The 12859-nt window shown below is 41.4% G+C and overlaps 1 protein-coding gene across 1 annotated transcript in view; it reads right to left on the reverse strand.

Moving 5' to 3' along the window:
• Positions 1 to 7779: 7779 nt before the first annotated feature.
• The window catches only part of LOC306850968 (limbic system-associated membrane protein-like), a 131846-nt gene continuing 126766 nt past the window's right edge, over positions 7780 to 12859 (reverse strand). Inside the window, exon 7 of the mRNA XM_079386952.1 lies at positions 7780 to 9868. Within this exon, the coding sequence (XP_079243078.1) occupies positions 9771 to 9868 (98 nt within the window). The 3' untranslated portion in view covers positions 7780 to 9770. The remainder of the gene's footprint in view (positions 9869 to 12859) is intronic.

Below are 12859 nucleotides of genomic sequence, written 5' to 3' on the forward strand. Positions count from 1 at the left end.
ACTTTTTATCTCACAATCTTTGCGGTGCTGGGCGCGGCTCTTGAAGGAAGAACGCAATGGAGATTCAGCGAAACAGCAGATTATTAAATAATCTCCATCAATCATTTGTGTTACATACACGGCTCTACGAAAACACGCAGAGGATGATATTGTTGTCTCTGTTACTTCTGTGCGGTAAGTGGATTTATGTTATTCTTTTAGTTCCATTCATGAGACTGTCGGTTTCAGACATCTGCTACCTATTAAGCATACGACAAATGCGTGAACTGACACTAAAAGATGGTGATGGCGCAGTGGATAAGACACATGCCTTTGGTGTGAGGGACCCGGGTTCGAATCCACTGTGAGACACCAATGTGTCCCTGAGCAAGACACTTAACCCCTAGTTGCTCCAGAGGCGTGCGACCTCTGACATGTATAGCAATTGTAAGTCGCTTTGGATAAAAGCGTCAGCTAAATGAATAAATGTAAATGTAAAAGCAACGCGTTTAATAGCGAAACCAACAGTTATAAATAATGTGGCAAACCTTTTAAAAAATGCATGTGACATCTCAATCAGCTGTTGATATCTGCTGAAAAGATTCACCCATCCGAGTCCACTGCAGCCCGAGTAAAACATTTTAAAGTGGTTTAACGTACAAACAAAGTTATTACAAACGGTGAGTAGTCAGTTTCATGTTTAAAGGTCTTTGCTAGAGTGATTAATACTCTCACATACACACAAAGTTTGATCCTGGCAGAATTTGGAGTCTTATCATTTGTATTTGTGAAGTTGCTGAACTTTATACAGAATGTTTATATACACTGCCCTCCAAAAGTTTGGAAACACCCCTGGCAAAGTGTGTTTTTGGACGATATCAGCATAAATCCTTATAATTTTTTGGTGCAAATACATAAAAGGAACTTGACATTATCATTGAAGATCAGCAATAAAACATAATAATGCCAATATATACATGTCAAAGTCAGACATGCCCCTTTGCCAGCTGTGATGCCTGGTTACTGGTTTAAACTTGGCCCAGGTTTTTAAAAGATTTTTGGGTCAGCACACCTTAATACTGTAGGTTCAACAATTGATTGCCAATTCAAAGTCAATGTTTGAATTGCCTACATTTTCCTACATTTCACTGCTGGTTATACTCTGCATAATTGTGTATGTGACAAATAAAAATCTTGAATCTTGAATAAACCAACAGCTTGGATGCCGAGATTATGCAGAGCTGTAATAGTTGCTAATGGTGGATATTTTGATGAATCGAATATTTAAGTTTTTTTCTATGTATAAACTGTTTATGTAATAACATATGTTTTCGTAGTTTGTGTTGTCCCTTATCAGTGCAAAATTACCACAAATTAAAAAGGATTCATGCCAATACTGCCCAAAACCCCACTTTTCTAGAGCGTTTCCAAACTTTTGGAGGGCAGTGTAATAATTTTAATTTTCTTTTAAAGGAACAGTTCATCCAAAAATCAAAATAGTCATTTACTCACACTCATGTTATTCCAAAACAGAAATGAAGACACATTTAATGAAATCTGAGAGTTTTCAGTTTAATTAGAAAATTGTTCTTTATGAAATAACTGCAAACTTTATTTTCCATCAAGTGAGGAAAATATTGTCACTTCAGGCCACTAAACGGTAGACATTATTACACTTGTTTGGGCTTGCAGGCAGCGTTTGCGCATGAAGGCACAAAACGGATTTCAGACAGACTTCTGAGGCAGCGGAATGGTTTAAAGATCTACAGCAAAATATAGAGCGCTTTGGTGATAACTAAGTGAATATTTAATTACTGCAATAGTGATTTCTCACTAGAAATGACATCAAAAGTGGAAAATATTGATCAAAAATGTACATTTACACACAAACTGACCACTGACCGCAACTTTAGGTGCCATCTTTATTTTTTTTTAGCTTAACTGTCACAGAATGGAACGCTCAGGATTGTGGGATATCAAAGACAGCGAAGGATACATCTATGCTGCCTTCAAAAATCATCCAGATGAAGGCATCTCAGGAGACAGGAAGTGACGCTAACATTGAATTCAGACGTGCCTTGATGCCTTCCTACCTTGGGATGCGTCCTCCGAAGGCAGCATTTCAGAGCTTTTAGACGCAGCCATCGATTTCAAGAACACATCCGGGCACTTTCATGCAATGGTTAATGATGACATAGAGCGAGAACACAAGGATGCAAGCTCGCTTAAAGTGCATATTACAGGTTAAATTTTTTTTTCAAATGAATATATAACCTTGTATGAAAATACCACATGAACCGTTAATGCAGGATTTGAAAATGTTTTACAAGACGTGAGGACACAAATTTAGATAAAGTGAGGCTTTCCTGGACAGAGTTCTCAAAAACGTTTTTTTTTCAACATCGCGTCATATTACGTCACATAAGGGAGTCATGTGCCGCACTCTGCTTTGAGTGCGCGCGAGTCAGTGTGTTTTCGGTAGTTATTTTTTATTTCAATTTATCATTGTCACGGTAAATTATTGTGTTTGTGGAGGTTGCACAAACTCCAGCCTGTCAGGACATCGAGTCCACAGGTTTCCTAACAAGAAATAGGACGGTATCTTCCGGGCCTCAGTGCGTTAGTGCAGCTGAAGAGACTGGACTTCACTAATGCATCTGCTTCAAACACCACGGTGGTGTGTAACTTAACAGATGTGATGGAGGCCAAGTGGAAAAGCATGGTCAGCAGTGAATGTGATCTAAACTTGTGTTTGCTTCTCCCAGCATATGCCGTCTGAGAGAGAAATACTGCAGGTCACCAAAGGCTCCAGGAGAACACAGCACTGTCATGTCCTCTACACCTGCTCCTCTCTCCAGATCCCTCCAGTCATGTCCACTACACCTGCTCCTCTCTCCAGATCCCTCCAGTCATGTCCACTACATCTACTCCTCTCTCTAGATCCCTCAAGTCAGAGGATCAACATGAGGCTGTTAGTGTATATCTAGCACAGCCTTCACCATTTAACACACTTTAACAACACATTAGTGTGATACCCAGACTGAAAGATTGTTAAATGTTTTTAAATGGGTCAGATGGTATTTCTTTTGGTAGTATATGTTTGGTTCATCTGCATATATTAACAGTTGAAATGTTATGTTTTGAGTTGGGTATTAACAGTGCTATGAAATATTTATGATTTAGTGCTGTATAAATAAAACTGAATTGAATTAACCATAAATGCAGATCTGCTTGATTGTGATTTTATTTTTTATTGATTGTCAACCAAATGGGGCCATTCAAAACCTTTATAAAGTCCTCCTTCCTCTGTAAACGATCTTCTAATGGCTGACACAACACATGCACCATAGGCCCAGCGGTCAACTTGTCTGTATGCTATCATCTCTCGTTTGGCTCTCAGCGAAGGCGGTCGCATTTTCTCTCCTGTCCTCCCCTTATCTTCCCTGCTTGCTCTTCGTCTCGTCTTGTACTTGAGAGATTCCTTTTGCACTGCTCTGAAAAACTGAAAAATCATGGATTTGATCAACTGGTCTCGCAATGAAATTGACACCATCTTCTCGACGAGAAGCCTGGGATCGGGGGGTCTGGCGGCTCTTTCCATGGAGGACATTGACATCTACCTATTCGGAACCACGATAACGGGTTTTCTGCTGATTGGATTAGGCTTTGTTCTGGGTTATCGAAGAATTCAGGAGACGGAAACAGCTGTCCAAAGCCTCACAAGGCTGCCCGTCATGATTGAAAATTGATGGATTTGGAGACCAGAAAGGACTAAGAGAGTAGCCGTGAAATTGGAATGCGGCTACTCGACCCAAGACCAAACAATCGCAATCTTATCTTCTTTCGGCTCCCCTAAACCAGCTGGCTCGGCAAGGTCACTGCTGGTGTAAACAACCTCGGAAGAGCACTGCAGTGAAGACGCTCTCTTGCGTTCCTCCCCCCTTCCAGACACCTGATGTTGTTAACTCTGTCGGGGTCCTGACCAAAGCTGTTACCTGCTGTGTCGCTATTACAATCTGCAGACTGAGGCAACTTGATTTGTATTCCAGCATGACGACTCACCAGGCCAACGAACACACGAACTCCACTCATATACTGATAAGCATTCACCTCCCAACCCTAATCCAACGCCCGCCACCTGACAAGCGGGTCTGTGACCGGCGCCTTGGGCTGCAGGACCGGATGGCTGCTTGCCAGAGCTGGATCAACTCTCCCCCTGTTGCTAGTCATGTGTCTATGTTATGATTATGTGCTTCTGTGTTATGATTATGTGCTCATGTGTCTATGTTATGATTATGTGCTCTGGCAAGCAGCCATCCGGTCCTGCAGCCCAAGCCGCCGGTCACAGACCCGCTTGTCAGGTGGCGGTGCGAAGCGGCGAAGGCGTTGGATTAGGGTTGGGAGGTGAATGCTTATCAGTATATGAGTGGAGTTCGTGTGTTCGTTGGCCTGGTGAGTCGTCACGCTGGAATACAAAGGAGATCAGAGTGGCTAAAAAGAACTACTCTGAGAAGTTGAAAAAAGAACTTTCAGCCAACGATCCGGTGTCAGTATGGACTGGTCTGAGGAACATCACCATGTACAAGACACCACCCCCACAGTCTGTGGAGAATCAACAACTGGCTGACGATCTCAATGTGTTTTACTGCCGATTTGAAAAGGCCAGACTGACACCCAAGACCCGCTCTGATCTGCACTCCACACATTCACCTTCCCCCCCTGCAATCCCCCTTACTCCCTCCCCCACCATTCTACCTGCGTTTAAAGTCTGTGTAGAGGATGTGAACCGGGTCTTCAGAAAACAGAAATCTAGGAAAGCTTCAGGACCAGACGGTATTTCACCTTACTGTCTAAAAGTCTGTGCTGACCAATTGGCCCCCATCTTTACACAAATCTTCAACAGATCTCTGGAGCTGTGTGAAGTTCCCTGCTGCTTCAAACGCTCCACCATTATTCCCGTCCCCAAAAAGCCCAAAATCACTGGACTTAATGACTACAGACCTGTCGCACTCACGTCTGTGGTCATGAAGTCACTTGAGAGACTGGTCCTGGCCTACCTGAAGGACATCACTAGACCCTTGCTGGATCCTCTTCAGTTTGCCTATAGAGCAAATAGGTCTGTGGATGACACTGTCAATATGGGACTGCATTACATCCTGCAACACCTCGACAAACCTGGGAATTATGCAAGGATCTTATTTGTGGACTTCAGCTCGGCCTTCAATACCATCATACCTGACCTTCTCTCAGACAAACTGAGACAGCTCTCTGTGCCCTCCTCCATCTGTCAGTGGATCGCCAGCTTCCTGACAGACAGGCAGCAGCTAGTGAGGCTGGGCAAACTCACATCCAGGACTCTCACCATCAGCACTGGTGCCCCTCAGGGTTGCGTTCTCTCCCCACTGCTCTTCTCCCTCTACACGAATGACTGCACATCAAAGGACCCCTCTGTCAAGCTCTTGAAGTTTGCGGACGACACTACAGTCATAGGCCTCATCAAGGACGGTGACGAGTCTGCTTACAGACAGGAAGTTGAGCAGCTGGCTGTCTGGTGCAGTCTTAACAACCTGGAGCTGAACACGCTCAAAACTGTGGAGATGATAGTGGACTTCAGGAGAAACCCCCCTGCTCTCCCCCCACTCACCATCATGAACAGCACTGTGACTTCAGTAGAGTCATTCAGATTCCTGGGAACCACCATCTCCCAGGACCTGAAGTGGGACAATCACATTGACTCTATTGCGAAAAAGGCCCAGCAGAGGCTGTATTTCCTCCGCCAGCTAAGAAAGTTCAACCTGCCTCAGGAGCTGCTGAAACAGTTCTACTCTGCCATCATCGAGTCTGTCCTATGTTCTTCTATAACTGTTTGGTTTGGTTCAGCTACCAAAACAGACATCAGTGAAGTGAGTGAAGTGACATTCAGCCAAGTATGGTGACCCATACTCGGAATTCGTGCTCTGCATTTAACCCATCCAACGTGCACACACACAGCAGTGAACACACACACACCGTGAACACACACCCGGAGCAGTGGAAGACTACAACGGACAGTCAGGACTGCTGAGAGAATTATCGGTGCCCCTCTGCCCAGCCTCCAAGAACTTTACACCTCCAGATTGAGGAAAAGGGCTAAGAAAGTCACTCTGGACCCCTCACACCCAGCTCACTCTCTCTTTGTACTGTTGCCCTCTGGCCGGCGCTACAGATCACTGAGCACCAGAACACCAGGACACATGCACGTTCACAGTTCTGTCTATGGCCATGTCTCTTTTCTGTATATTTTTATTACTATTGTTATTCTTAATTATTGTATATTCTCTTCATTATTAGTGTTCTTTATCACCTTAATTATATGTTGTCTGCACTATGTTTGTACTTTCTGTACTGGAAGCTCATAACACCAAGACAAATTCCTTGTGTGTGCAAACACTCTTGGCAATAAAGCTCTTTCTGATTCTGATTCTGATTCTGATTCTAATTCTGTTGCTGAGGTGTTTTTTTTCCTGTTCTCACACTGTACTCCCGCAGGAGCATAGTCTGGGGGTTATATTTTTTTTTCTCCTCTCCCTTCCTCATGTTTATGCTGTATTATCTTCCAAAATTCCCTGTCTTCCTGTCCTGTCTACCCCCTTGTCATATTGTATGTATGTTTGTGTATGTATGGACAGGTTGATGGCTAATTTCCCTGGTACTTGTGACTAGCGACAATAAAGGGCTACTACTACTACTACTACTACTACTATTATTGATTGTGTTATACCAATGGCATCAAAAAGTGTTACTTATAGGTAGTCATGACCTAAATAGAGTTAACTTGTAATTGAGAATCAAAATTATTCAGACTGTTTTAATATTAAAATATTTAACAATGTATTTATACACACAGTATATACAAGTATTTAGCTCAGAGTAATAAATGATTTATGCCCTAAAACATGTGTCTGTTGGCCTGGAGAGGTCTATGCTTTCCTCGCATTTCCCACACAAGCACCTATGAATCAAAAACGTGTTTATCTCTCTCTCCTGCGGTGATAAGAAACCACTATCACGTAACGTTAGTGTGGGATATTAACGAGTGTGACACGCCTGATCAACGCTTATTAGTTTCTATTACTGGTAACATCAATACTAGCATTGCTATTGTCTGATTGCATTAGCTAACGTGTGTATATCTGTAAGCTAACACTGATCTCTCACCAAACACCTGCCCTGTTCTCCTCGCATCAACTCAATTTGTCTTCTCTGACCGTTGTTCTGTCTAATCCTGGCCTGTCCTGCTCTCTTGGCTGCATAGCAGGCTCATCATTTTATCTGTGGTCCGTCATACGAGTGTAAATACACATTAAACATTTCCTCAGTGTCCGAACTGTCATTGGATCCATTGTTTTCCTGTGGTTTAAATGGACAGCTCTCCCTTTTGATGCGTCACTTCCGGTTCTGGCGCGTTTCAGATGCGGAAGTAAAATTCTCTCACAAAAACGACTCCAGAAGCCTTAATAGCGTATTTTAAAGTATATTTTAAAGAAAATCTAGTTCCTACAGTATTTTTCTATACATCGACTCACTGGAGTCTCTAACCTGCAATATGCTCTTTAAGAATGCGTATTGAGAAACTGACAGCTTGCTGAAAGCCGCGCGAGTCAATTTGGTCAATGTGCATTATGACTATGAGTGTACTTGTTTTTTTTTTAATCTTTCGAAGTCCTTATGTGAAATGAATTGGGAGATGACGTCTGTGAAGAGAAGTTTACACTGACCCTTCGTTTCAAATGGAGTTAAAAAACACAATAACAGCCATTTAAAGGGAGCTCTAACAATCTTTATATACCTTTATTTGCATGTTACATGATTAACAGAGTTCATAAGCCTCATTTTCTCACCAAAAATTACAATCTTTTTTTTTTCTTAAACCCACTTTTGAAATACAACAAATTCAAATGACTTTATTTCCATTTTAAACACTTCATGAGTTCTTTACAGTGCAGAAGGGTTTAAAAAATGACTGCGGTAATTTTAGAGAAAATAAACACGGTTAGAAAATGTTCATTGCTTTTCATGAAGATGTCAGTCGAACGACCCAGAAAATCTCTTTCTAGAGTCCCGTAGCAAAAGAGGATCGACAAAAACACAGCGTCCACTTTTTTCGTGATGTTACAGAGCATCAGGAGGAACACACATACTAAACACGATGAAATTAAAGTCAGCTGATCCTCATTGAGTGTAAACACACGCTGCAGTGAAGCTGTACAGAGGCATTTGGATAGAAAACACATGAGTCCTGATGCGGATTTCAGGACGCTTGACTTTGGATCGGATCAAACCCAAACATGTTCAGGGCACGAGCGAGAGCTTCTGCGGACTACAGGAGACACACGACTAGCCCTTAAAAAGCAGACACCGAGCCACACGCGGGTTCATCCAATCAAGGCATCAGATCTCACACGCTGAAAGCTTATTGGCTGAGAGAGCTGTCAATAAAAGGGCTGAAGAGCTCACTACTGTAAACCCAGGAGGGATTCATAATACTTTTGAAAAGTCTTTAATATATGAATGCGTACACACAACCTGCTCTTTGAGAAAAACAAAAGAAAAATAAACTCAGGGACGGACGCTTCACAAATCCAACGACAAAGAAAATGGACGCATGTGTGTGTAAATCATCTCTAAAATTTTATATTTTTTATATAATTTTTTTATAATCGTTTGGCAGTTAGTGGATTCAGCTCATTTCTGTACAACTACTATTATAATAACTAACAAACAGAAATGATCAGTCTCTATAAATAAGAATAGTAGTGCAGCCACTTCAAAGGTAAATCTAGTTTTAGAACAAGATATTTAAATATTTGTATTAAAATCTTTACGTTTTGTATCTAATTTCAGTTTGTTACAGGAAGCATCAAAGCGCCACCGCAGATAACGAACTACATCTGAAGAAACCTGGACTGAAGAGTCGACGGGATGAGCAGCGAATCGAAGCGAAGCATTCATTGGTGTCGTACAATTCAGAGTTCATACGATTTCACAGACACGCAGAAGACGAGGTTCAGGACACGAGGGTCTGGACGAATCTCACGCTTTACCACGGTAAAAATCATTCCACAGAATTCTACAGGTTTGCCTACAAAAGAATTCACGAGAGAGAGAGAGTTCACAGGAACCCTGAAGAAACACCTGCAGATCCGCATGGTGTGGGAGGGGCTTAGTGTGTGTGGGGGGGGCTACACATGTGGGCGGGGTTTAGGGGCAGGGTTTGTTCTGCCTCTGTGAAAGGATTCTCCGATCAATCATCACAAACACAGACGGACGTGAGCATCTCAAACGTGATCTGATCTCAGCTTCATGATGAAGATTCAGGAGAAAATACTGTGTGTTTCAATCCCTTCTGCAAGTCATTAGCTTTAAATCACTTCTAAACAACTTTACATGATTCTAGCGGTCCTTCATTAGTTTACATTAGGCAGATTTGGGAACAGGCTGCAGGGTATTATGGAAAAACACAATGAAATGAACCATTTTTCTCGATGATTTGACTCTGGGTTTCTGTGGTAAATCACATACATGCACTCAGACGACAGACAGACGGGCGTCACTGGAAGTCAATGCTTGAACCGGTTAAATGACAATATTCTTGTCTTAAAAAGAGCACCTTCTTACTTTTCTCCATGTCATATTTTTTTTCCTGATAATAAGACTGTCGTCCTGCCGGAGCGTAACGGTGAGCGTGGATGGATGGATGGATGGAAACAGTCTGAGACGATCGATCGCGTTCAGAGCGTCTGCGCTGAACATTAACACTTCAGAAGAGCCGAGAGAACAGACAGGAGGAGGAGCCAGAATGATTGACAGACGCAGCCGGAGGCGTTGATGTCCCGCCCAGTGCCAGGTTCTGAGAGAGATGAAAGAGACAGAGAGAGACTTCAAACTTTTTTTTCAGACTTTACCCTGACTTCAAAATGTTGAAGAAGAAAACACTACTTCAATATCTACTAGTGGAAAAACAATATTGTATCCTAGAAGCAAAATACATTGATGCCTGTCAAAAAAAGAGGGAGGAGTCAACAAATCATTGATGTGCCCACAAACACACACGCACACACACACACGCACTAACACACACACACTAACACACACACACACACACACACTCTCACACATACACACACACACACACACACTCTCACACATACACGCACACACACACACACACATGTTGGTTTTTGTGGTTTATGGGGACTCTCCATAGGCGTAATGGTTTTTATACTGAACAAACTGTGTGTGCTATTGCCCTACACCAACCCTACACCTAAACTTAGCCCTCACAGGGGACTTTGTGCATTTTTAGATTTTCAAAAAAACACCATTTAGTATGTTTTTTAAGCCTTTTGAATTACGGGGACATAGGCAGTGTCCTCATAAACCACCTTCATATTGTAATACCTCTGTCATACCCAGAGGTGTCAAGTAACGAAGTACAAATACCTCGTTACCTTACTTAAGTAGAAATTTTGGGTATTTATACTTTACTGGAGTAATTATTTTTCAGCCGACTTTTTACTTCTACTCCTTACATTGTAAAAATAGCCTCGTTACTCCTATTTCATTTCGGCTCGTTTTCATTCCGGCTTGTCATCGTCATGGGCGTTGCTAGGCCATTTTTAGGGGGGCTTTAGCACCCCTAAATTTCCCCCTAAAAATCTTGCGATTCTTCCCCTTTAAATTTGAAACGGCAGCAGACTTCAGCTCCTCCCCATCTTTCTGCGTGTTCTTCAATCCACAGACTGCGGTGGCGCAGAGGAGAGGACAAGCTGTGTGTTTATCGATAGATTGTTATAATATCTACATCTGTGCAGTTCTTTGTCTTAAATACAGTTTACAAAAAGTCATGGGAGAGCAATCGGTTTCCAATCTTCTGTAAAGTTTTCGCTGCATTCACCACTCATCACACCACAGCTGTTCCCTTCAGCGAAAGCCCTTAACACATTATACGCATACTTTATAAAACGATCACGTTATTGCTATTTTCATTTGAAAATTTAGCTTTCAATATAGAACTTAATATTACAGTGCATGTGGCATTAACTCCCATACAGTTCTGCATAGAAGTGATTAAAGACAGTGACAGACAGACACTCATTTTAATTGCATATCAGAGTGATTGACAGAGATTGAAACATTGTGTGTCCTTCTCACAGACTGCTTCAGTTTTGCTGTTTTTTTAAATTTTTTTACTTTTAAAAGTTAATCACAGCACCCACATAGTTTAATCCATTGTCCAGCCGTATAGCTGTGTTGTTTATATTGCTAATATGGATAGTCAGTGAAAGTTTAAAGTGATATGATGTTTTATGTTTACAATTTTCTGTTTGTACTTGAGCATAGAAAAAGATTTGTACTAGTAATGCAAACAGTAACATTTTTGGTTTGTACAGTAAACAGGTGTGTGTGTGTGTGAGATCAGGTAGACTTGTATTTGGCTTGTACTCGGATGTTATACCCATCTATGCAATACAGTGGAATACTGCAATAAGTTTAGTATACCATCCTACCCTATTAATAAATTTTTTTGTAAATATTTATTTATTTTTTATTATTATACCATCATTGGGGGCTGAGCCCCCCTAAAATGAAAATCCTAGCATCGCCCTTGGTCATCGCTCAAAAAAATAAAAAAATAAAATAAAAACCTATCCAGATAAATCGCGCCATCCGGATAGAGTGAATTGTGGTTGGATGAGAATATAAACCTATACCATTCCGACACCCTATTGGTTTGTACGCGATCCATCGCACCTGCACATGACACAAACCACGTCACACTCAAAAAAGATTATTTCTTAAAAGTTATTTCTCCACTACTGGCTCATTTATCAAACGGGTGCTTTCTCTTCGTCCGTTGTCCTCACAGATTCCTGCAGCTAAGCTTGGATGTACATTTACATTCCAATAAAGGTTATTGATGACATGCCTCTGAAGTTTGACTTTTTGCACCATTACAATACTTACAGGCAACTAGTCATCATATCTTCCGCTCCATGAAACACGTTAATGCTCAGTAGTACACATATATGGTTTTTTAATGTATTTGCATTGTACTAAAATGCGTTCATTTTCAGTGGGCACATATCCGGCTGAAACCGGTAGCCTAGTGCATCCCACATTTTTCAACATTAACATTTTAATATAACATTATAGTCATTATGGCCTTTAGAAAAAGGTTTTTTTGAGGAGGTGGGGTAGTGCACAATAGGCCCCTGTGCCGCGGCCTAAGCTTTTGTCCTTAATGCCATTTTTTTTTCCTTCCATTACTTGTACTTTTATACTTTAAGTAATTTTGAAACCAGTACTTTACACTTTTACTTGAGTAAAAAACTTGAGTTTATACTTCAACTTCTACAGAAGTCTTTTTAAACCCTAGTATCTATACTTCTACTTGAGTAATGAATGTGAATACTTTTGACACCACTGGTCATACCCATGTCATTATACAAATTTGTGTCCTCATAAACCACATAAACATGCACACGCACACACACGCACTAACACACACACACACGCACTAACACACACACACACACATGCACGCACAACATTGAATTTTAAATTGTTCATAGAATTCTAAAGTGTTGATTTGTTCTACTTTTAAAATGTATACATGCATGTTTTTGTTGCATATATAGCTGTTCTAGATTCAGTGTAAACACTATGCTTTGGCAATACATTGTAACAATTGTCATGCCAATAAAGCACATATTGAACTGAATTGAGAGAAAGAGACATGTTTGTAAACTGCGCCATCTGCTGGTTGACATGCTGAACTACATCAGTGTGTGTTCGTGTGTGTGTGTATGCTATGTATGTGTGTGTGTGTGTGTGTGTG

This window comes from Barbus barbus, assembly GCF_936440315.1.
Source record: "Barbus barbus genome assembly, chromosome: 31".
Classification (NCBI taxonomy): domain Eukaryota; kingdom Metazoa; phylum Chordata; class Actinopteri; order Cypriniformes; family Cyprinidae; genus Barbus; species Barbus barbus.